Source organism: Haliotis rubra, unplaced genomic scaffold, assembly GCF_003918875.1.
Source record: "Haliotis rubra isolate DU_JTF1 unplaced genomic scaffold, ASM391887v1 Scf799, whole genome shotgun sequence".
NCBI classification, from domain to species: Eukaryota; Metazoa; Mollusca; class Gastropoda; order Lepetellida; family Haliotidae; genus Haliotis; species Haliotis rubra.
Window position 1 is genome coordinate 401,067 of NW_025767522.1, and position 25,813 is coordinate 426,879.

At 40.7% G+C, this 25,813-nt stretch overlaps 1 protein-coding gene across 6 annotated transcripts in view; it reads left to right on the top strand.

The window, feature by feature from the left end:
- Positions 1–25,588, top strand: part of LOC124261373 (failed axon connections homolog) — a 28,699-nt gene extending 3,111 nt beyond the window's left edge. Inside the window, exons 1-6 of one of the 6 annotated variants that reach the window (XM_046695678.1) lie at positions 19,636–19,837; positions 20,618–20,753; positions 21,155–21,351; positions 22,558–22,760; positions 23,696–23,812; positions 24,804–25,588. In XM_046695678.1, the coding sequence (XP_046551634.1) occupies positions 19,719–19,837; positions 20,618–20,753; positions 21,155–21,351; positions 22,558–22,760; positions 23,696–23,812; positions 24,804–24,910 (879 nt within the window). In that variant the 5' untranslated portion in view covers positions 19,636–19,718 and the 3' untranslated portion in view covers positions 24,911–25,588. Of the gene's footprint in view, positions 1–298; positions 416–1,525; positions 2,965–11,178; positions 11,296–11,933; positions 12,117–19,635; positions 19,838–20,617; positions 20,754–21,154; positions 21,352–22,557; positions 22,761–23,695; positions 23,813–24,803 lie in introns of those variants that run through there. The other 5 variants (XM_046695680.1, XM_046695684.1, XM_046695683.1 and 2 more) reach the window with 5 other exon arrangements.
- Positions 25,589–25,813: the final 225 nt, after the last annotated feature.

Genomic DNA, 25,813 nt, shown 5'->3' on the forward strand with positions numbered 1-25,813 from the left:
TTAAGTTATTGTGAACTGAATTATATACTGAGACGTTAAATATGTTTTTTGAGCAGCGAGGGTAGGTTCTGATGGACCAAACTATAAACTTCACACTTGAAACCGACAATAGCAATACAAACGATGGGAACTGGATTGCATAACTGAAGTTGGAAAATATTGCATGACGTTCAATAACTTTCTCCATAAACGTTGAACAGGATGAAACTGCATCCTGAAATTGATGAAATTTAGCACTTGTCATGGGGTTTGTTTGGTTTCAACATACTCATCAGTCCACACACGCTGGTTGTTCCAGGGACTAAGAAGTTCCTGATGGGTGACGAGCCCTGCGAGGCGGACTGTGCGGTGTTCGGTCAGCTGTCAGAGTTCTACTGGCAGTTCATGGGCACTGGACACAAGGACATCATCAGGGGCAAGAACCTTTTGTTGCCTTTTAAGTTATCATTTCTACCTCACGGGTTTGAAAGCATTTCTATCCCCACAACCACCCTCACCCCAATTCTCAAGTAAAACCATAACAAAGTTTATGCATAGTTTCTCTTTAGAATTAAATAGTTGCGTCAGTTTTACTTGACGTGTAAAATATTCGTTGAGAATGACCAGTAATCCCTCTCACAGAACCAGTTACACGATCGTGGGTTTGATTGGAGTTAACTGAAGAAATGAGTCGCAAATCAAATCAGCCTTCCTCCAAGCACGAATTTTGTGCGAACCCTACAATTGTCTCACACTATGAAGACCAGATGTGCGACCAAGCTATTGTGCATGCAACACGTGAAATAGTGCCGTTTTTGCGATGCAATCTAAGCTCACATTGGTCGATGAAGACGCGTTTTTCCTTTCGTGAACCAGGCTGTGTACAAAATTAGTACAAATCGAAGTCTCCAATGGACAGGTGATGAGGCATTAACGTGTAATTGAAACCTGTTCAGCTTTGATAGTGTATTAGATTTATATATGAATATTCACACGTTGACGTCATGAACATCGCGTTACAGGTAATTAAGGTAAGGTAATTAAGATTCTGTTTATGCATACATTAAAGTGTGTATGCTGTACCAATCTCTAAACATCGCAGGGTACTGATATTAAAAGGGTACATAATGTACTCCCAGCTTTCACAATTGTATTTACAAAAGGTGCTGTATAGGTGTTTTAAACGTATGATCAGCCTATACCGTATGTATGCGTGAAAATGAACATAAACAGAATCGAGTATGACAAATATTTCTCCTAACCGGCTGTCAACATATCTTACATGTATAAAAATATTATTGTATTTCTTTCCGTTGGATTGTTGGCAACTAAATTAATCCACCAAATTATGTTTCATTACATTGAGATTTTAACGTTCCAGTCACAATGTATTTTGACTATGTGATGTGATATTATGTGAACAGGTTCAGTTCTATATCAATTTATTTAACTCAGATCAAACTTCAAATAATCTAGTTTTCATGTGAATTGACGTTATCATTTGTTGGTAAATACGTGTTGCTTATGAGCTTTCCTTTTTCCGTAGACAAATACCCCAACCTGGCCGCCTACTGTGAACGTATGAAGGAAACGTTCTGGCCCGACTGGGACCAGTGCATCACACACGGTGGAACAAGGGAGGCAACCAAGTAGTAACACTTTTCCACAGGGCTGTAATGGCAGTTTTGGCATTATATATGTTTCGTAATTATGTAAAGCTCTGCCCAAATTAGGTATTATCACTTTTTTATTACCCCCAAACTGAATTTGTGCCTGTTCCTTCAACGTCTATTGTTATACTGTGGGAAAGGAGTTCATATTCTTTTTCGTGCATCAGTGAGTGAGTGAGTTTGTGAGTTACTTGCTTGCTGGGTTGATTGATTGGTTGATTGCTTACGTACGTGCTTGCTTGTGGAGGGCTAAGAAATAGAGATTAACATTTATTTCACGAGGGACATTTTTCCCGTAATCACTCGTACCTGGTGGGTTATTCTATTTATTACCCATTCTGTAATTCGACCGAGAAACCAGTATTTATGAACTCAAAGCCGCATCTCCTTATACATGTAAGTGTTTACAAGTAAATCAACTTATCTGTATTAATGCGCGAATGAAACCAAACTGCTCAAGCTTAATGGAATCGCATTCCAACCACAATATAGTACTTTAGAAAACGTTATGAAAAACAACACAATTCAACAGTTTCCAAATTCGTGTGATGGTGAGTTTATAAACCAAACCACCTTGTAAAGCTTAAGTTTATTTTCAACGAGTACAATCACATATATAATGTTTAGTCGTAGATCGCAAATGTGTCGATCAAGCCTGCTTGTGTCAGAAAGTAGGTGACTGTTGTTGGATACAAAACAGCGAAAACCTGTCAATTTTTGTTAACGTTAACTTATAAAACAGTGAAAATCTGCAAGAGAACAAAAAACGCAGGAATGATGAACGTTCTTTAAGAGACGATACACAATTATGACCGTTTGTCAACATTTTGCTGAAACGGACTGTGACCTAGTTTTGGCTCGCGTCAGTGTCCTTGTCAGGAACGATAACTCCAAACAGTCAAAACGTTTTCAATGTCATGGTCAAAAACAGGAACAAACTCTTTCAAAAGTTTTGTTTTCGATTGGGAGGTAAAAAATCATCTTGCAGTATGTCATTTGTGACACTCCCCGGTAAGTAGGACGATATGCCGACTCACTCAATATCGTTTCCCGCAACACTTTCAGTCTGTTCAATACCTTGCGACTTCCATTTCACCATGTTCAGCGTTTATCACATACACGCGAAAGGAATTTAGCGGTTGCATTATTCTCACTACAAGTCCAGTAATGTATCCGTCCTTGACCTTGACGTTGATTGCACTGGGTAGCCATGTTTGTTTGAAATACGATTAGGCATGTTTTTTTATGAAAAACATGTTGTGATGATAAAGACACCATATTGAAATGAAGCATTAAATAAGCACCAAAATCGGAACCCTGTATCTTTTTTTTGTTTGGTTCCATTTTAGAATCTTAAATTAGTGCGATTACAGCACGGTCGATTCATCAATGAATCGTAGTGGTGTGAAAGTCGTTCCGACATCCAATGAAAAGGTACAAATATACGATCGACCAATCAACGTCGAAAATCACTTAATTGTACACTGTGCAAATATCAAAAAGATATTACACGGGATCTCCTCAACCGTATGGGTAATGAAAGTCGGTAGCATTGCAAATGGTCGGGCTGCTGACTGTACTTCAGTTATATCAATGTTGCCATTCTTGTGTCCCTCACTATCAATACTAACGCAGCGTTACACATATTCATTCACCAATCTATGCTGTCTGTCTTTGAAATGTGATTAGCTTCGTTTAGGACAGAAATTTATTATAACGTTCTCAGTTCTTATTTGTGCTTACCCGTGAAGGTCCGGGTTAGAATTTACCTTCAGTAATCCATGCTTGTCGTATGAGGCGACTAGGGATCGGGTGGCCAGGCTCGCTGTCATGGTTGACATATGTCATCGGTTCCCAATTGCGCAGATCGATGCTCATGCTGTTGATCACTGGATTGTCTGGTCCAGACTCGACTATTTACAGACCGCCGCCATATAGCTGGAATATTGCTGAGTGCGGCGTAAAACTAAACTCACTTACACCCTCACTCTTATTTGTGCTATTCCTGCGTGCTGAAAACAACAGTGAGCTTCAGCCTGTTTGGGTCAAAATGATACCGATGAATCACAATCTAACCCCAAATGAGTTCATGATCAATGTAATGAAAACATCAGAGCAACTCTGGAAAAAAGTTGCTTAACGTTTGTCTCCAAAATTAAAAGTTACTTAACAAACTCTCATCATTTTGTTTTGATTTTCCTAATGAGTTTTATGAGGGTAAAGTAACAGTCGTACTGTTGCAGGAACAGATTGATTCATCGGTACCCAAACAGACTATACACTGTTATCGAGATACTATATGTTTTTGTTTAACGCCGCACGTATTTATACTCCAACTACATGACGACGGGTGGTGAATAAGTCAAGTAAGGTGAGGTGAGGTGAAATGGAGTTTGAGAACTTAAGAATATTTCGCTCATATGACGACGTGCATGCGTGTCATGTGTGGCTGCTTGTACTAGCCCAGACTTAAGCTGGTTTTATAGTGCTGGCTCACTGAGATACCATGCCGCAGTTACGCATGTATACCCCACTCAGACACATTATACAGCCGACCAGTCCTTGCTGTACCCAATAATGCCGAGCGCCAGGCAGGGAGCAACAAGTACCATATTTTAACGTATTTTGGTATTACGCGGCCGGGGATCGAACCTGCGACCTTCCGCTCTCCGGGCGGACGCTCTAACCACTACACCATGGATACGGTCAAATCAAGTAAGGAGCAAATATACAAGTGATTGATGTTATGAATAACACCCTGAACCACCAGCCCGTTAAAGGTCAAGGTCGGGTCTTTTTCACATGACTGTTCCTTGTGTATATAAACGAAGTTATAAGTCGCCTTGACCATCGAAGTCAGGGTGTTAAACTTGGATATAACGAAGTTATGCTTGTGGATGACACCTTGACCATCGAAGTCAGGGTGTTAAATTTGGATGTGATCATTTCACAGACAGAAGTTATGCTTCTGAATGACACGACCCTCATAAGCTCAAGCAGTGGGTAAAGCAGCGGCCGCACTAATTGCAAGTTAATATGCTTGCCAACTGAGGCTGACATACAATGCAAGAAAAGACTGTGTGTTGAAGTTTAACATCTGCCTTACTCTGAAGGTGTGGGTTCGAATCCCGGATGGGACTCAACCCAACATAATTACTAGAATCAGGCATCGCCAGCACACAAAGCCAGCTGTCTAACCCACTCAGCCACAGCGGCGTTTGAGTTCGAATCTCGGATGGACTCAACCCAATAAACGTTCTGGAATTTGTACTTTACTTAGAAAGTGTCTTAGATAACTAATTAAAGTATTTGTACTCAGTGTAGGGGAGAAACAGGCGATCGTGTCGTAACATTGTCTACCTGGCTGATTGTGTACAATGGTTTGTTCCGTCATTGCCAGTGGTTCAACACACAAGCTGACTCAGCACCTCATGCTATTGATCACCGGATCGTCTGATCCAGACTCGATTATTTACAGACCGCCGTCATATAGCTGGAATATTGCTGAGTGCGGCGCAAAACTAAACTCACTCACTCAATAAATCAGCAATCTTGCCTTAAGTTCTGCTAAAATATATAATGCTTGTCATAAAAAGTGAGTGAGCATTGTTTAACGCCGCTTTGATAAGTATTTCTGTAATTTCGGACAACAGCTCGAAATCAGACAGGTTTCAGATTTAAGTGAGTGATTGTGTAAGGTTTTATGCCGCTTTTAGCAATATTCCAGCAATATCACGGCGGGGGATGGGCTTCACACATTTTACCCATGTGGGAATCGAACCCGGGCCTTCGGCGTAACGAGTGAACGCTTTAATCACTAGGCTACCCCAACGCCCTAAGATTTAAGTACTTTGATGAAGTTCAGTAGGATAGGTAGAGCTCTGACAAACCTAGGAACATCATCAGTACGAATCGTCGGTCGTAAATCACGATCATAGGATTGTGGTACGTTCAGGGGACGCAACTCTGCGCATCGAAATCCAAGGTGTCTGGTTACAGCTTGCCCCTTAATCGAATTTACACCACCCCTTCAGCCGCCGACGATTGTAGAACAAGTTTAGCCGAAATTTGAAGGAACAAATATACTACGTTTAAAAATCGGGTAAGCAAAAATTTAACTTTGAAAGTTTTGGGACTTACGTACTATCTCAGGAGGATCGAAAAGAGTGACCGGCGTTAAATACAACAGATATACGAAGGGTTTGTTCCCCGTTCTCAAATCACATTGATTTATCACAGGTACATACAATGAAGACACATGAAATAACTTCTAAGCCTGGTTTACATTTTGAGAAAAGATAAATATATTGATACTGGCACTTTTATTCCAGAATCATTTGGAATTTATAAAGAAAAGGATCAGTACTATTTTTGCGCCTGCGTCGATTAACTTATACGACATGCGCCCTATTGTAAAATGGCAGCAATGGGAAGTTATCGACATGTCAATATAATTGACTGAAGTCAAGAATATTACACTTGAAAATGCCACAAGTTGACATCACATTACATGAAGGACCAGCACAGTCGGATCGTATATTTAGTTCTAAAGGATAATTTCTATTAAACTTTGACATCTATAGAACAAAAGTTTAGTTTAAGATAACTTATATACAGAACTTTAACCTAAATTCGTGGATAACCTTGATTCATGGATCGTGGAAATTATCATGCTAGCTCGTAAATTAAGTCTCGACTGACGTCAAGAAGCGGTACTTTTGATGTACATACAATGCCACGAAATCTCTGCATTACACGCAAGTACACTAGATATAATTGTCCAACACTGAGATAAATAGCCCCAGATCACTAATACTACTATTACCAAATTCTATTTTTACAAAATGTCAAGTAAAAAAGAAACTGTTAGCTCCAACCTTCTCACTTCTCGTTGTCTGCTTTCCTTGGTGTCAATGCTTACTGCAGTGGTATAAAGTTACCGACTATGTAATCCACGAAACAAGGTGACGTCACATTTTGTGGGCACATGAATAGGTGATGATTGCAAATGGCTTCTGTAAACAAAGGTTTTATTCACGAGTGGAATATTAGGCATTTTCAATTTGCTGAATCAGTGAATAGAATAATCAGTGCGTATACAAAATGAAATCATGCATTTAAAATATGAATTCCACCGCACTTCCCTTATATCCACGAATCAAGGTTACACGAGTGTAACTAATCTTTTATACATATCCAGAAATGCATTTCATATATCAATACTTCGTTTAAGCTATCATTTATTCAATGAGAGTTATGGTTTATTAAATTCAAGACATCTTCGATTCTCACCGTTACTGATATTTACAATCAAATAAAACCTATCATTAGTGATCTTGAAAATATCGTTATATATCTGTAATAAAAGTATCATGAAAGAACGGCAAAAGAATTATTCCAGTCCACCAAAGGCGGTAAGTGGTTCATAGATATCTTCAAAAAAGAAATGTAGGTAATTCGTCCGATCGTCACACCAAGGGCCCCTGTTCGATTCTGTGGTACATTGTGCAATGGTAGAAGCCCATTTCTGATATCGCTGTCATATAGCTTAAAGAAGCGTGGACTCACCTATTAACTATATACATACTTCTTTGATCCAGTAATACATGTATGTCAAAACTAATGAATTCATTGGGAAGTTGGGGCGGTGGGGTAGCCAAGTGGTTAAAGCGTTCGCTCGTCACGCCGAAGGCCCGGGTTCAATTCCCCACATGGGCGCAATGTGTAACGCCCAATTCTGGTGTCTCCCGTCGTGATATTGCTGTAAAAGCGGCGTAAAAAGAAACCTCACTCATTCACTTATTGGGATGTTAACTGTCCGGATGATAAATTACTGATATCTTCAGTTGTCTTAATGATATATGTATTCCAATGTTGATAAAATATAATTAAAGATATCATTATCATTATCAATTGTTTCAATCCTCAAAAGGCGGGAAATGATGTACAGATTTCTTCAAATACAACTCTACAGGTTCCAAAATGGCGGCAATCTGTAACAGGTGAGCTTGGCCCTGTGTTCACGTCTCTCAAGTTTTAAAAGGAGAGTTGTCGTCCTTTGGAATAAAAGCACCCATTCACGATAGGAGTAATTAGTTGAACTTATCTGTATTTAATTCCAAGATACCAGACATTTAATTACTGATACATTAAAAAAAAGGAATTTGTTTATATCTGCACATGGTGCCTCGGATATTATTAAACAAATATCAAATATCACCAATTCTTTTCATTAATATTGCTCATCATAATCGGGCAGGGCGCCAGAACACAGTCAACACAATTGACGCATTCACCTGGGGCGAGAAGTCCGTGCTCGAACGAAAATATCACACTCAAGCAAATATGGTGACCATTTAAAACAGTATTATATTAAATACTCATCCTTTAACGACATTTGACCATATCTGAATTCTACTAACGCTTACTCTTTGTATGTGTATCCTTTTGATGGAAAGAATTAGTCTTTCAAATTGAAAAGGAGCCCCAGTAACATGGGAGATTCAGAGCCTGAGGACATTTAGACTTGCTTCATAAAGCGCTTTCGCACTGCAGAAAGGGCGAGGCGGTAAGGAACATAATGCGAAACAGAGACCGTGAAACAGACTATGTTTGCTACACAGAACAAAAAGAATGACAACCAACCCGATCCAACTGACAGTCCAAGACCCTTAACAATTATGCCCCCTTTCAACATGATCTTGAATTGCGATGGTGGGTGTTATTCAGGTCGGAGTGCTTGATGATTTCATATGTCTGTGACCTGCATTTCTTGCTTTCCGGCCACATAAAGCTGACACTGCGTCATTGATCTGCAATACTGTTGAACTGGGGGACCTCTTTTTATCGACACATTTAACATGGGAATTTCCATTCAAAAATTTCTCAGCGTGACCAATACCCCACTACTGCTGTCAACAATGTCAGTGTCGGAATGTTTATCAAACAAAGTAATTACAAACTCAATAAATATGAGTTTTATTTAAACAAACATGTTTTTAAATTTATGTAACGGTCCATGTAATCAATTAACCCCAGAGATATATTTAGCTTATTATGTCTGACATATTCTCTACAGTCCGGGTATTTCAGCAAAACGCAGTCCCCGGAACTGAATCTGTTTTGCCTGGCCCGATGCAAACAGCAGTAGAAAGGACGTATTTGCAAGACTGTCGCCCATTTGTCCCCAATCCGGATCAGCTCCAATCGAATTTCACACTAGCAGACAAAACATGTACAGTCTAGATTACATAGATCTCAGACGCTCATCCTTGTACGTCAAATGTCACGTGACCAAGGCCGACGGAACCAGTCTAGCGCCCACGGACGAATGTTCTCCGGTGAATCTTTTTCTGCATTCTCTATTCTCTCAAGTGGACATGTGGCTACAGGGACGACTCGTCAATTCCACGAACAATTATTATCCGTACAAGGCTATCATTAAGACGTTGCTGACTACAAATGAAGTCGACGCCAAGTCCAAGCTGACATCGCAACTATTCGTCAAGGACATGGCATAACAGATGGAATGTACGAAAGATTCAAGATAATACTGGAGAGTAAGAGCTTCGACATTGAAGGTCCCCTAATGCACGATCTCGTTCAACTTAGACGCTACATCATGAACCAAGTCGACGTGCAAGTGAAACTATACAGATCCTCTCCAACCTTTCTCTTGATGGCCACCATAAAAGATGAAAATTACACGGTACACATAGACGACATCGTCCTTCGCATCAGGAGAGTCGAGGTTAACCCCGGTAACATATACGGACACAACACCGCTCTTTCTACGACAACGGCTAAATATTTTTACCCTCACACGGAAGTGAAAATGATGTCCATACCCAGAGGTCAAGTGGCTTTCACATACGATAATATTTTTTAAGGCGTCCGACCCAACAAGGTAGTCGTAGGTTTGGTACCATCCATCGCGGTGGCTGGAGAGTATAATCGGAATCCCTTCGACTTCGTCAACTACGATCTAACTCAGATAGCTCTCAACTGTAAAAAATCGAGTCTGGACCAGACAATCCAGCATGAGCATCGATCTGCGAAATTGGGAACCGATCATATGTGTCAACCAAGTCAGCGAGGCCGACCACCCGATCCCGTTAGTCGCCTCTTACGACAAGCATGGGTTACTGAAGATCAATTCTAACCCGGATCTTCACGGGGAGGAGCAACATTGAACAAAATTAGTTGCCTCATAAGTCAGAGCTTTGAAAGTTTTTAGCTTCGTTTGACGTGGATCAGTTTAGGTGTTGATTTATACTGAAGACAGTTATTAGCAGCACACCGGCCATAAAACCAATAATTTATACAGTGTATGTCATACAATGACTATATCACTATACTTAAAGTCTACGTCAGAGACATTCAAGGATTTTCAGATCAAAAGACAACCATCAGCTGAACAATGATCGTTTATGATATTTCATAGAGACACAAAGGCAAAGAAGGACTATCCTCGAGATACGGTGATCCATCATCAGATTGGTAGAGGTCCCTATGCCCCAAGTATGACGCCATTTGCGGTGAAGGTGGAGACCTATCTCCGGATGGCTAAGATACCCTACCAGGTAGGTGAGAGAGTGAGTACATGAGTGTTGTTTCAAGATCCAGTTCTCGTTTAGTCACGACGCGTGGTTACTTTAGGAACGATTCATATTACTTTTGAACAAAACACAGATTCAGCTTCATCGCACACCCTTTCTATCACAGAACGTCCATGGGATGCAACCTTTATCAAAGGGCAAATTCACTTGGGTTGAGTATAATGGGCAGGAGGTAGCGGACTCATCACTGTGTATCAAATTCCTCAACAAGAAGCTGGGTGTGGATCTCAACAGGGACCTGAATCCTGCTGACAGAGGAGTAGCTCAGGCGATTCATGCCATGGTGGAGGATCATCTATACTGGTGAGAAACAGTCAGTTGGTGCCATTTAACTTTTATCTGCCTGTCCATCGTAACCATAGAGCCAACACACATTGATAGCTTGAACAATCCTTCCTCCGGTGTATCCAGATAGTTCAAACCAAACGGCGTTGACTGAGGTTATGCTTTAGTGGGGAATAAACAAGAACGCGTTCACCTCAATTTATATCTTTACGATAAGATGCTGGCAATTTCCATGTCATATTTTACTTGCATCTACTTGCATGAATGGTTGACTGAATAGTACTGTCGTTTCAGGTTCCTTCTCCTCCTTCGATGGGTGTATGGCAACGACAAATCTTGGATAATAGATATTTTCAAAGTAGGCAAATTTAGTTTTTGGATGATTCGACGACATTTTAGAAAACAAGCATGGAGTCAAGGCTTAGGGCGACACACTGAAGAGGAGGCAACAGGAATGTTTAAGAAGGATCTACAATCCCTGTCGGACTTCATAGGTATGCAGAAGTCATTGTAAACTGCATAATATACATAAATGTTAACTATATTTCAGGAGCGATGATACTTTGTTTCATGTGATTTGTTTTGTTTCAATATGCTCATCTGTCCACGTATGCTGGATGTTCCAGGGACCAAGAAGTTCCTGATGGGGGACAAGCCCTTTGAGACGGACTGTGCGGTGTTCGGTCAGCTATCACAGGTTTACTGGCATTTCACGGGCACTGGACACGAGAACATCCTCAAGGGCAAGTACTTTTAGCTGCCTCATCATTTGAAAACGTTCCGTTTCTCTATCTCCACTTAATACATCTGGCCTCTTTGGGGTGTGTGATGTGTTTTCATGTAATGGATAAATCAGGAGAATACTTTGATCATGGAAGTTATTTCTACTTTAGGAATACAGATTGGGACCGTTTCCTGACGGAAACAATAACATGGTTAATGCATAGTTTCAATAGATGCCAATAGTAGCGTCAGTTGTCCTTGTTTAAATCTTGAATAAATATGAAGGTACGATTTTGTCAATGCATACATTTAAGAACTTACCATATACCAACCTCAAAACATTGCAGAATACTGTTAACATAGGGTACGTAATGTACATCTACCTTTTTCTCACCACAACTGCTTTTTCAAGAGTATTGTCTTTGAGTCATACCAGTCTCCAAAATGGAAGTATAGCTGTCATCCTATGCATGCCTAAAAGTGAACATGAACAGAATCGAGTTTGACAAATTGAGTTGTGACATTATTTTATCAGTTTCATTTCTTAACTATATTTACTAAATTCAACTCAAATTCACAGGATTTAGTAGACACATGAATTAATGTTATCATTTGCTGTGAGATACCTGTTGCTTATGACCTTTCTCTTTTTCCGTAGACAAATACCCAAACCTGGCCGCCTACTGTGAACGTATGAAGGAAACATTCTGGCCGGACTGGGACCAGTGCATCACACACGGTGAAACAAGGGAGGCAACCAAGTAGTAACTTTTCCTGAGAGCTGTAATGGCCGTTTTGGCATAATATATGTTTCGTAATAAAATAACGCTCTGCACAAACTTGGTACTTATCGTTCATTACTATCCCTAAACTGAATTTGTCCCTGCACTTGCAATGTCTATTGTTATATACTAACAGGAAAAAGTAACTGTGCATAACAAAAAAATTGCATAAAAATAAATAAATAAACATGTAACAAAGACCTTTGCATGAAATTTGATGTCACGTATCCCGCGTGACACGTGTACCTTGTGCATGATGGGCTGGGGTTTTGTTCACTGACGAGTCGAGATTTCATCAGTACAGGTCAGATAGCAGGACAAGGGTCTACAGACGGCGAGGTGAACGGTATGCTGACGTGTGCGTTGTTCAACGTTGACAGTTTAGTGGCGGGGCGCTATGGTATGGGGGAGCATCACATCTCATGGTCGGATATAACTTGGCATTGTGAACAGCAATCTGACAGGTCTTCGATACAGGAATAAGATCAAGGACAGAGACATAACTTCACGCTTTACCAAGATAATGCCCGTCCATATGTCGCTCGTGTTGTGACAGATTTCCTGAGGCAGCAGACCATTCCGGTACTCCCCTGGTCAGCTGATTCTCCGGACCTGTCTCCTATCGAGTATTGGGATGAAATGGGGCGACGTTAAGCCTAGCCATTGAATTGGGACAAGAGTTGGTTCAGACATGGAACAACAAGTTTTCTTCAATCGCTGTGTGTTGTCTGAGTCGTCGTTGTCAAGTCTGCATCAGCGCCAGTGGTGGACACACACCATACTGTATTTGTGAACCGACTTTTGACACCACGCCTAGTGTCAAGTTAATCAGATTCCGATATTATCCTGTCAACTGTTTTTACACTTATTGAGGAAAACATCACACATCATGTTATTAATATCTATTTGCATTAAAATTGGCATAACATCAAAGGTTATCAAACGAGTTCGCAAGCTAATATCGATGTTCTTTGGGAGTGAGGCAGAAGCAATCACAGATATGATCGGTGTGAAAGGAACAAGGAGTTCAACGTTTGCTTGGTAAAGGTTTTGTCGTTTTTATATTGGTAGCGGAATATAGCAGGAAACATGAAACACTCTTCCAGCTGTTCATTATCTTTAATATCAATTCATGTTGATCCCGTGGATACGTTTATCCACATGTGCGTGACCTGGTCAAAGATTAACGGTGTCACACAAACCAAGCATTAAAGAAAAGCTTCACCGTCTTGTAGCCACTTCCAGTCAACGTCCAGACTTTCTAATTAGCGTGAAACAGGGACACAGTCAGTCATCAAGAGTGAGTGAGTTTAGATTTACGCCTCACTCAGCAATACTCCAGCTATATCGCGGAGATCTGTAAATAATCGAGCCTGGACCAGACAATCCAGTGATAAACATTATGAGCATCGATCTACGCAATTGGGAAGTAATGACGTGTCTACCAAGTCAGCGAGCCTGACCACCCGATCCCGTTAGACGCCTCTTACGAAAGCATGGGTTACTGAAGACCAATTCTAACCCGGATTTTCACGGGTGCCAGTCATTAAGTGAAATTATTGTTTTATTGGAAATGATTTGAAAATATTATGAATGATAATGAATGTGACTTTCTCAATATTTTAGGCCGCGTTATTTCAACATATCCTCCGTCAATGATTTGGGTTGACAGAGACAACATTTACGCTTCTGCGATAACTCAGACTTTTAAACAGAATTTTTCTTGAAACCTCAGATTGATCAATACTAATGGGATACATGTCCTTATGAGTTCCAAATTTATAATCGAATGTAGTTTCATTGTAATGATCCTTCATAAGAGTCTCGAGGCTCACCAGTACAGATGAGCCTTGTTATGACCCGCATAGCCATAGTTGCACCCGTGTCACTGGGATTCAGGTGTTTGTGGAGGTCCACCTCCAGCTTCTCTCTCGTTCAGGAAGTCAGTATATAATGTCGAATCCGGTACAGCCTTCCCATTGTACTCAATCCAGGGTCTTGCCCTTTGACATTTTCATCAGAAATTAAACTGTATTACCACGTGACTTCCATGAGGAAACCCGTGAAGATCCGGGGTAGAATTGATCTTCAGTAACCCATGCTTGTCGTAAGAGGCGACTAACGGGATCGGGTGTTCAGGCTTGCTGACTTGGTTAACATGTCATCGTATCCCAATTGCGTGATCGATGTTCATGGTGTTGATCACTGGATTATCTGGTCCAGACACGATTATTTACAGACCGCCGCCATATAGCTGGAATATTTGCGGCGTAAATCACAACTCACTCACTTTCTTACACGAGGACATCTTAAACAAAAGATCAAATGCTAAGTATCAGTGCTGAGGGACACAGATTGATACTTTTCATTCTCTATCATTCCCAATCCGATTAGCAATGCCAGTAAAACTTGTAACATTGACACGGAGTGTTCATCTAACTACCGAGCACTAACTATACAGAGAGCCTTTCAGACATTCAATTTGACCCGATGTGGTGGATGTTGGTACTTGACACAGCAACCGAATAACTGGACGATCTGTGATGAACTGACCACCAGCGTGCAACAATCACCTTCAAACAGATCAAAGTCTCGGACGTTGTAGTCAATGATACTACCACTGGTGGGTATTGCAGTTGTAACAGCGGTTATATGCTCACATGGTGAATGTGCAGTGAGAGTCAAGTTATGTGTGATTTGTTTTATAGCACTGTCTACCTGGCTGATTGTGTACAATGGTTTGTTGCTTCGACAGTTTATTCTGTCATTGCCAGTGGTTTACCTCACTCACTGACTCAACACATAATGCACCTGGTAGGGTATCCTGGCAATCCGGAGATAGGTCTCCAGCCTCACAGCAAACGGCGTCATGCTGGGGACGTAAGCAAGGTCCTCTACCGATCTGATAAAGGATCACTGTATCTCGGGCATACCCCTTCGCCTTCTCCCTGTGGAATATTACACAGCCAAGCTGGAAAGGGCGGGGTTGGGGTGGGGTGTTATTGGTACTTATTAGCAGGGAAGTGGCTTTAACGCCGTTTTGAACCTTATGTTTTAGTTATACCATGGCGTGTGAGCTTGATGTGGGAGGTAAATCTGAAATAATGCATGTATACGATACTGCATGTCCCTGACAAACAACATGGCCCCTCCAGAAACCTAGGATCGTGGGTTCGAATCCCAGGTCCTAGTTGTTGAGTACACAACCTGTTCTTATAGGTTTCAGCAAAGTGACAAATACCTAGAACCCTCATCACTCACGACCTTCCTAATATATGTTGATAGTATGTTATTGTTTTTTCTTAAATAATATTCATACAGATATTTTACAATGACTTAAACGATTGCACAAACCCCACAGTCTGGGTATGAGAAACCCAGTAACATAATCAGTACGACTCGTCGAACGAAACCCATGATCATAGGACCCGTTGGTAGGTCACGGACTTTGCGAAACTTTAGTGCTTCCGGTGACAAACAACGTTTTTCGGCAATGGCGATAACACTGCTACAACGGGCATGCCCTGGCTAATCATACTCGACACACGCTGTCTGACTCAGAAAACTGTGATATGCGACAGGCTACAAACATACCTGGACTAAGTTGTATGAATAGCACGCGTGTACCTGTAAACAGCTGTGCAGCCAAGCGTGATAGTACACTTGGTCCATTCTAGTGAAGTCATATTTTGCGGTCGCGCAGTTAGGAACCAGAACTGGTTCTTGAGTACAAGCATGTCACCGGAAATCTATTACCGGAAGTAGCGCCTCGCGCCACTCTTACGGGCCCCATGGGCGTTTGGCTCAGGGGAAGCAACTCTTCGTATCGAAATGCGCCTTTAAAGGTGTCTGGGCATAAGATGTCCCTAATGGAATCAAATATGATAACGACCCGCGTTAAATGATATAGATATAAGAAAAAATGTGTTCCCGGTTGTCAAATCGCGTTCATTTATCAACATGGTTCATACAATACAGACACATGAAATATTTTCTAGGAAACCATTCAGATTTAAAACTTTGTTTACAGTTTAAGAAGAGGAACCTATTATGATACTGGTGACTTTGATCAGAATCATCGAATCATAAAAGCCCACTGGAAGAGAATCAGAACTATCACTGCGCCTGCGTTTAGTAATTTGTGAAAAGGCGGCAATGCGTCATTATCAACAGATCAGTATAATATATAGTATGGCCAGAAATTATTGAGAATTTTAGGAATATGTTTAATTGGATTTCTAGTATAAACAACCTTGACCAGCTATCAAGTGCTTGGTTTCACTCAATAGAGACAACTCCGTTAATCCTTTTTCATAAGTTTGGGAAGAGTTATCCCCCTTTGTTTACTTGCTAGCAGGCGACATTTCCAGTGATCCTCAGTATGGATGATTTAGAGAAGAGGAAGTTGATTTTAGAGTATTATAACAAGGACATCAGATCAGCTAAAGTGATTTCAAGTAGAACCGGCATCCCTTTGTCCACTGTTTATCGTGTTTTGAAAAATATTGCACATGGATATGGCATTGAGCACCAGGGGGGCGCAGGTAGGCCCAGAAAATTGATTGTCGGTGACAGGTGGCGGCTTGGTATTCTTGTTTCTAAAAACAAACGAAGGAGTTTAAAAAACTTAAGGCTGGATATGATTGATAGAGGAACTGTGTCTGTCTGTAAGGAGACAATTAGAACTGAGCTGCATGCAGTGGGTTGGCAGAAAAGTCGAGGAATTCCATCACCGATCATGAAACCTGAGCAAACGGAGCGAAGGTTGAACTGGTGCTTACAGCATAGAAATTTTAACTGGGACAATGTGATTTTCTCAGATGAAAGTTCTGTGTGGCTGTTTCCTAATACACTGAAATTCTGGACCAAAAAACTGAAAAACCTTTGTATCAGCGCCCAAAGTACAATCCGAAATTTAACGTGTGGGGTGGCATATCTGTGTTAGGGGAAACGCCCCTCTGTGTTTTTGAAGGGAATATGAACAGTGAGCGGTACACAGATATTCTCGAGGGACATTTACTTCCATCTGCTCACGTGTTCTATGGAAATTTTTGGATTTTGCAGCAGGACAATGACCCAAAACATCGTTCAAAGCATTCATAGGCCTGGTTTCGGACCCAAAATATAACATTATTACATTGGCCAAGCTATAACCCTGACCTAAATCCAATAGAAAATGTTTGGGGACTTATGAAGGAAAGTGTCAATAAGAACAATCTGACAAATATTGCTGAAATGAAAGAAGAGGTGGTCCGATATTGGGACAGCATGGGTCACGACTTTCTAACTTCTTTGATCAGTAGTATGCCCCGCCGCATTGAAGCCTGCATTGCTGCCCATGGTAACTTGACAAAATACTAACTGTTCACCTGTCTTTGAATCTGGAGTTATTTTCTGCTAATATTCACATTTAATACGTGAGTAATTAGTGAAAAAAATATTAAAAATTACAATCTTAAATTCTCAATAATTTCTGGTTGTACTGTATATAATATCTTAAAGTCAAGAGTATTTCACCCGAAAATGTCATCACGTGCGATTGAGGACCAGCACATTGGGACTGAACACTTAGTTCTAAGACTAACTACTATTTAACTTTGACATCTGTATATCATGAATCCCTTCATTTTTATATAATAATATGTACTCCCCATAGTTAATCCTTATCACTGATGTATTGTACATTTGCAGACAGCCATCTTGAACGAGTTGTGCTGTGATACCATTAATTACCATTTGATTAATGACTTAATCTGTGTCATCGCTAGATTAGCGTTTGTCCAGAGACGATGACGGGTGTCTCACCCTTAGTTCAAGGGCACCTACAGCGTCAGCAACTATCAGTGTGTGCTAAACTGGCACATATCTTTTCTTGCACATGTATTTCCCTGTACAAAGCTATCGACACAATGTTATCAGTTCCCATTGAGAACCGTGCACCATAGGAAAATGCACATAATCATATTCAACGGCACAAGTGTAACACCATACGATAACCCAATACCTTCAAATTAAATTGACAATTGATTAATGCGTGTTAAAATCTAAAAATGTGTCGCTTTCTGTTCACGACCCGGAATTCGACCTTGGGTACTCGTTCTAGCTTTTGAACTGTGAACCTGCAACTGATTAAACCGGCTGTACATGTGTAAACACACCAACCTGAATAACACCAAATATTCACTCTCTGATAAGCCACTGTGAGCTTGTGTGTTATTCAAGCTCTGTTAACGCGGCACAAAAAGATATGAATCTGAACCTGCCCATCGAGTGCTTGGTATAACGATCCATGCCGCAGGGACACGTTGACACGTTCTCGAGCAAATACCTGACCTCGACCAACCTACTCCATTTTGTGGGCTCACGACCAATATAATTTGCTGGAAACCACGATACCTGCGCTGTTCCCGAGCTGTCGAACGTAGAAACAAGCTCGGCAATTGTGGAATTTGGATGTTCGATGACAAGGATTCAACTCTGCACAGCGAATTGTTGCCCATTAAATGTCATGACCACTTGTGCCCTTTTGTTAATACCATAACCTAGTATCACATATGCAAATCAGATTCACTCTGAAAATGTCTATTCATATGAGTGTAAAAGGGACGAGGGAAGAAATGTGGGTAATGCGTTGGATCGTCACACCAAGAACGCTGTTCGATTTTGAACGTGGTGCAATGGTAGAAGTCCATTTCTGATATCGCTGTTGTAAAGGTAAAAGAAGCATTGACTCTCTTCCTCACTATATACATACTTCTTTAATGCAGAAATAGGGCCTGTAAGTCTCGCGAGGCGATATGCGAGACGGTGCCAAGCTTACTTCCGGTACCAGATTTCCGGTGACAAACGTATATTCAAGAACCAGTTCTGGTCCTAAATTCCTCGTAATAGCTAAATTGGGGATTGTTAGGTCGGATATTTGCTATCCCTGCAAGGATCATCGGTACATTGTAAACTGTCAACTGACAGTCATGAGACCATTCGAAAAGGCATGAAACGTTGTTTGTCACCGGAAGTACTAAGGTCTCGCGAAGTCCCGTGACTTACTTACGGGCCCTAAATCATTTTTCGCCTTTTGGAATAAAATCACCTATTCCTAAAATCAGTAAAATTACTTTTGTGTTTGTTGTATGTATTTAGATGCAAGGTGTCAGAATTTGAATTACTGATATATTAAAAACATTAATTTGTCTGTGTCTTCAAATCGTGTTCTAATATAATTAAATAAATTTCAGATATCAGCAACTCTTTTCATTGATATTCTTCATCAGATCCCTGCAGATCCGTTCGAATGCAGTCAACACACTGAAACAAGACGTAAGACCTACATTAACGCTTTATCTCTGAATATATATCATTTTGATAATTTTACTAAAAAGGAGCCACAGTTAGACTGGAGATTCTGAACACATAACCCTTTCCAATTGAAGGAAAGGAAACTTAAGGAAAATGAGTTCCACTGAGAAGACTATATCTTACACCAGACAACTAAAAAATGGGCGAGAGCTACTGACAACCAACCCGATCCAGCCGACAGTCCAAGGCCCTCAACATTTATTCCCCTTTTGAACATGACCTAGAATTGCTGATAAATGCAGTGGGTGTGATTGAGGACGGATTGTGCAACACAGCGAAGTGCACAGTGACACACAGAGCAAACTATGGAGAGTATCATGGATACTTTCAACGACATGGACACATCACAGAAAGTTCTGTATGTAGTGGGAGGTGCTGTCGTAGCCATCGTAACGGTCGTTGGCCTGAGGAAACTATTTTTCAAGTGAGTTATCACGTGTAAATATCTTATAAAGAGAGACTCAGTCAGTATTTGGCTAGATCCAGTTGTCTGAGGCGCCTCGATTCGTTCTGTATAGCCTCGTGCAGAGCGCCATCCACTGAAATCGATGAACGTGGGCTCGAATATAGGTGCGCCCTTGCTATGCCTGTGAGCACATTCCCCGTGCTCGAAGGTTTCACCGAAATGTTACATGTCTGAAATCTCCATGTCTCCTTTTTCCCAAACATAAAACTGACACACCTTTATTTACATGCACCGCTGTTGAAATTGGCGTTAAGCCTAAATCACTGCAATCAAACTACAAGCTGGAGAATTCATGAAAATGGGATGATTTTTGTTTCATGAAATGTTCCTGTCTATTTAGGAGACTTCTTTTTATGATTAACGACATCAGACTGCATTCCGTATGTCAATGAGTAATTTTAGGTCCTTCAGCTACGTAGGTTCAGTAGTGGAAATAGTCCACAAAACTCCACACACAGATGTAAATATGAATGTTTTCACCTTTGCCAAGCACTAGTTTAGATGGAATCTAAACGGAAACTGTTTTGCTGGAATGCATGATCAATTCAAGTGATGTATTGTACTGAAAAGATTTAGTAGCTGCACACTGACCATAAGACAATGGAACACTAAATTGTACAGTGTGTGTGTCAAAAAATGACTATGAATATACTTAAAGTTTATGTCAGCGATGTTTGAGAACTTTGAAACCAAAACACAACCATTAGCTGTAGATTGATCTTTTATGATATTTTATAGAGAGAGAAAGGCAAAGGACTATCCTCGAGATACGGTGATCCATCATCAGGTTGATAGAGGTCCCTATGCCCCAAGCATGACGCCATTTGCTGTGAAGTTGGAAACCTATCTCCGGATGGCTAAGATACCCTACCAGGTAGGTGAGAGAGTGACTGAATGAGTGTGGTTCATGCCGCAGTTAGCAATATTCTCGTTGTGTCATGACATATTGTGGTCGAGGAAAGCAGGCTGTTGACTACCTGAGCAACGATTCATATCATTTTATCAATAAAACAGTCATTCTAATCCTAAGCCATCCAATTCCCTGTTTTCTTCAATGGAGTGAGTGAGTATGGTTTTACGCCTCTTTTAGCAATATTCCAGTAATATCACGGCGGGGGACACCAGAAAACGGCTTTACACATTGTACCCATGTTGGGAATCGAACCCGGGTCTTCGGCGTGACGAGCCAACACTGTAACCACTAGGCTACCCCACCGAACCTTTTTCAAGGGAAATCCTATGTTATAATACAATTTGTCTATGATTTCAACACAGAACGTCCATGGGTTTCAACGTTCATCAAAGGGCAAATTCACTTGGATTGAGTATAATGGGCAGGAGGTAGCGGACTCATCACTGTGCATCGAATTCCTCAACAAGAAGCTGGGGGTGGACCTCAACAGGAACCTGAGCCCTTCTGACAGAGGAGTAGCTCAGGCAATACAGGCCATGATGGAGGAACATATCTACTGGTGAGGAGCAGTCAGTTTAACTTCTATCTGCCTATCCATCAGGACTATGCAATATTACCGGTAAACCAGTATAAACCGGTATATACCGGTACAGTGCCTCCCGATTCGAATATCGCGATATGGTTCAGATTGTGCAATATATTGGGTCATCCAGGGTTAGCTCCCTTTGAATTATCTGCCTTTAACTTCTACATTTTACATGTTGAAGTATGTTTATAAGTGGCTCCAAAAGTGCCAAATGTTCTACCAAGGACTAAGTCTTCTAAATTTTGTAGGACGGTATAATGACATTCTCGTCAAGGATCTTAGGCTATTTGAGGTCATATGAGATTTTAGCTCAAGCAGTTCATCTAAATCATGTTTTTGTTTCATTTTGCAATAGTTCATGTTAACACATCTTTATATTGGAGCTGAATCTGAATGAATCACTGACAAACAGTAACAATAATTACATACTGCATTGAAGTGCATTCTGTTGAAGCAAACAACACTGACCATAAAAATCATGTTATGCTATTACCTTTATCATTGTGTTCGCAAAACTTTGTTGTAATAGTTCAATGAAACAATCCACATTAAGGCTTCATATCATTTTATTTATCCGTGGTAAACCGGTGGCATACAACCATACACACTGGGGACGGGAACTAAGATGATGATGTCGCACAGAAACCTTCCAGTCACAATATGTATTGCTATATCTCTTAAATTATTGCAATATATCACAATATGAGAATCAGGGCAATATCCAGCCTTACTGTCCATCGTAACCATAACGCCAAACACATTGATATTTTGAATCTCAGGTCTCTTCAAGATTGTTTAGTTTGTTGATTAACGCAATAATCCAGATATGTGATGGCGAACTGTAAATAATCGTACCAGGACCAGTCAATCCAGTGATTGCCATTATGAGCATCTACGTGGCTTGGATACGATGATCATGACATGCATCCACCTATTCAGCGGACCTGACAACCCTAGATTTCATTAGAACCGCTGAAGTCATGAAGGACGAAGCAGCATCAATCTGGAGAGTGGAAGATCGGTGGTTCAATCCTCTGACCGTGTCATAGGAAAAGACGTTAATACATAGCATGAATTGTAACTTCTATTCTGCTTAAGGGGACAACGAACGAGTTTAATTCCCATCACCGTCTAAGATAAGTTGCTGGCAATTTCCACTGTACTAGCATATATTTTCAGGTTCATTGGCCTCTTCCGATGGCAATATGACTGCTGCGACAAATCTTTCGTAAAGAATGCCTTGAAATTATCGAAGATTCTGTTTTGGATCTTGCAACGACGTTTCAAAAAGCAAGCATGGGATCAAGGCTTGGGCCGACACACAGAAGAGGAGGGAATTGAAATGTTAAAGAAGGATCTACAATCAATGTCAGACTTCATAGGTATGCAGAAGTCTTAAGGTATCTGTGTACATAGATGTTAAATATTTTTTAGGTGAGGTGAGGTGAAATTGGGTTTAACGTCGTGCTTGAGAATATTTCCGTCATATGATGAAGTGCATGCGTGTGTATGTGTATGTGCGGCTGCTTGTACTAGCCCAGACTTAAGCTGGTTTTATAGTGCTAGCCCACTGAGATACCGTGCCGCAGTGAAGCATGAATACCCCACTCAGACACATTATACTGACTCCGAGCCGACAAGTCCTTGTTGTACCCATTAATGACGAGCGCCAGGCAGGGTCCAACAAGTACCATTTTTGAACGTCTTTTGGTATGACGCGGTCGGGGATCGAACCCGCGACCTTCCTCTCCCCAAGCGGACGCTCTAACCACTACGCCACGGAGGCTGTCAAATATTTTTAGGAGCAACGGTAACTTTTGGTGGACAAATTAATAAACCTGACACTTAGTACATCGAATCCCACATTCAATATGCAATGTTATGGAAATAGATGTGTATCATACAGTTTTCATCCAGATGAAAATATAGACAATGAAAAGTGGCTGCATCATAACTAGAGAGGAAAACATTGCAGGCTGTTCCAGGACACACACCCAACCCACTCCAACCCCACCACCCATCCCCCAAATTCTCCCAAACCACTATGATGCAGCCTTCACATCGATCACACTCACGGCAACATCACTGACAGTGATGTTACCCCTTCCTGTGCAACATCTGTACGCTTCCACTGGTATGCTTTCACTTGAGACAATCCTGTTCCACTTCGTCTTGCATAACCTCGTATATCTGCGAACCCATTGTAACCATTGAACAGGATGTAATTGCATCCTGAAATTGATTATTGTCTTGTACCTGTCATGTGATTTGATGTGTTTCAATGTACTCATCTGTCCACACATGCTGGTTGTTCCAGGGACCAAGAAGTTCCTGATGGGGGACGAGCCCTGTGAGACGGACTGCACAGTGTTCGCTCATCTGTCACAGGTTTACAGTCAGTTCACGCGCACTGGATACGATAACATGCTCAAGGGCAAGTACTTTTAGTTACCTCATCCATCTACCTTGAGTGCATATTCCTACTTTGGGATGTGGTGATGTCTGTTCATGCAATGGAGAAATCAGAAGAATATTTTGATTTCGGAAGTTAATCTTCAGGAATACTGATTTGAACTATTATCTGATGTAAACCATGACATGGTTAATGCATATTTTCTCTGCAATTACAAATAGTTTAGTCAGTTTCACTTGTTTAAAATGTTTGGTCAGAATGACCAATGAATCCTACCATTGTGCATGCAACATGAATAACAAATGAGCGACCAAGCCATTAAACATGTTGCACGTGAAATATTGCCGTTTTTGCGATATAATCTGAGCTCTCATTAGTCTGAGCATTTGCTTATTTATTTATTGCTTGGGCCAGGTCGTGTCCAATATTAGGAACCAATTCAAAGTCTCTATTGATAGGTGAACATTGAGTTATATATATGTAAGATTCTTTCCATGCATACATGAAAGTAATACCCTGTACCGAGCTCAAAACATCGCAGAAAATTGTTAACATAGGGTACATAATGTACTCCTACTTTTTTCACATAACAACTGCATTTACAAACTTTTTGTCGAAAAGGTCTTTAAACCATACTTTAACCCAGTCTCCTACATTGAAGCATATCTGTCATCTTATGCATGCCTAAAAGTGAACATCAACAAAATCGACATTACAAAGATTTATCCTAAATTGTTACCAGCTGTCATCATATCATTACCTGGATGAGAGATGATGTGTATGTCTTTCCATTGGATTGAAGTTTTCGATTTCAGGCTGATTCGACTTCACTGATTATGCAAACAATCGCAACAAAATGTATTCACCAACCTACCTTTCATTACATTGAGATTTTAACATCCCAGTCTCCCAGAATTTAGCTTAAATTCAAATGATCTAGTTTACATATGAATTAATGTTATCATTTGTTGTTACATACGTGTTGCTTATGACCTTTCTCTTTTGTCCGTAGACAAATACCCAAACCTGGCCGCTTACTGTGAACGTATGAAGGAAGTGTTCTGGCCCGACTGGGACGAGTGCATCACACACGGTGGAACAAGGGAGGCAACAAAGTAATTTATCCAGAAAACTGTGATGGCCGTATAATGTGTGCTTCGTAATAAAATAAAGCTCTGTGGAAACTGGATAATAATCATTCATTACTATCCTCGAACGGAATTAGTAGCTGTACATACTCACAATGTATGTTGATATACTGAGGTTGTAAAATGAATTCATATCCTCTTTTGTGCACCAGTGAGAGTTTGGGTTGCTGTTGCTATTGCTATTTTTTCTCTTTGTGTGTGTGTGTGAGTGTATGTTTTGGTCGCTAAAGGAGAGGTTGACTGAAGGGGGATCGAACAGCTTTGTTTGAAATATAAAATGTACTGTAATGTTCCTAGTTCTTAGTGGTTCTGTTGCTGCTTGTTGGAATCCACAATAAGTTACAATGTTATTGAGTTGGGTAGGTTGTTTGGGGAGTATTTTATGTTTGTTTCTTTGTGTTTTGTTTTGTTTTGTTTCGTTTGTTTGTTTATTTGCCATGGTCGGTAAGAGAGTGACTGAAAGGGGGGGGGGGGGGCGTAGAAGAAGGGCATGAATATAATTTGGACATTCTTGTCCCCCTCACTATCAAAACTAGTTATTGCCTTAAGAGGCCATAAACATACTGATTTATAACTTTCATTTTCATGTACATTTTGTGTGTTTGAAATGCGAATAGCTTCTTTTACAATATATTTTACCATAAAGTTATCAGTTGTTAGTTGTGCTACCCTGCTTTTTGGAAACCAGAGACAGCATCTCTGTAATGGAGTTATTATTTGCTTGCTGTTAAACGACGTACGCATTAACCATGAACACTCAAATTATATGACGGTGGCTGGTTAGTGAATCAAATACTAGTGATTGATGTTATGAGCAACGTCCTGAACCACCAACATGCGGTAAATAGCAAATCACAGCGTCCATCCGATCTGT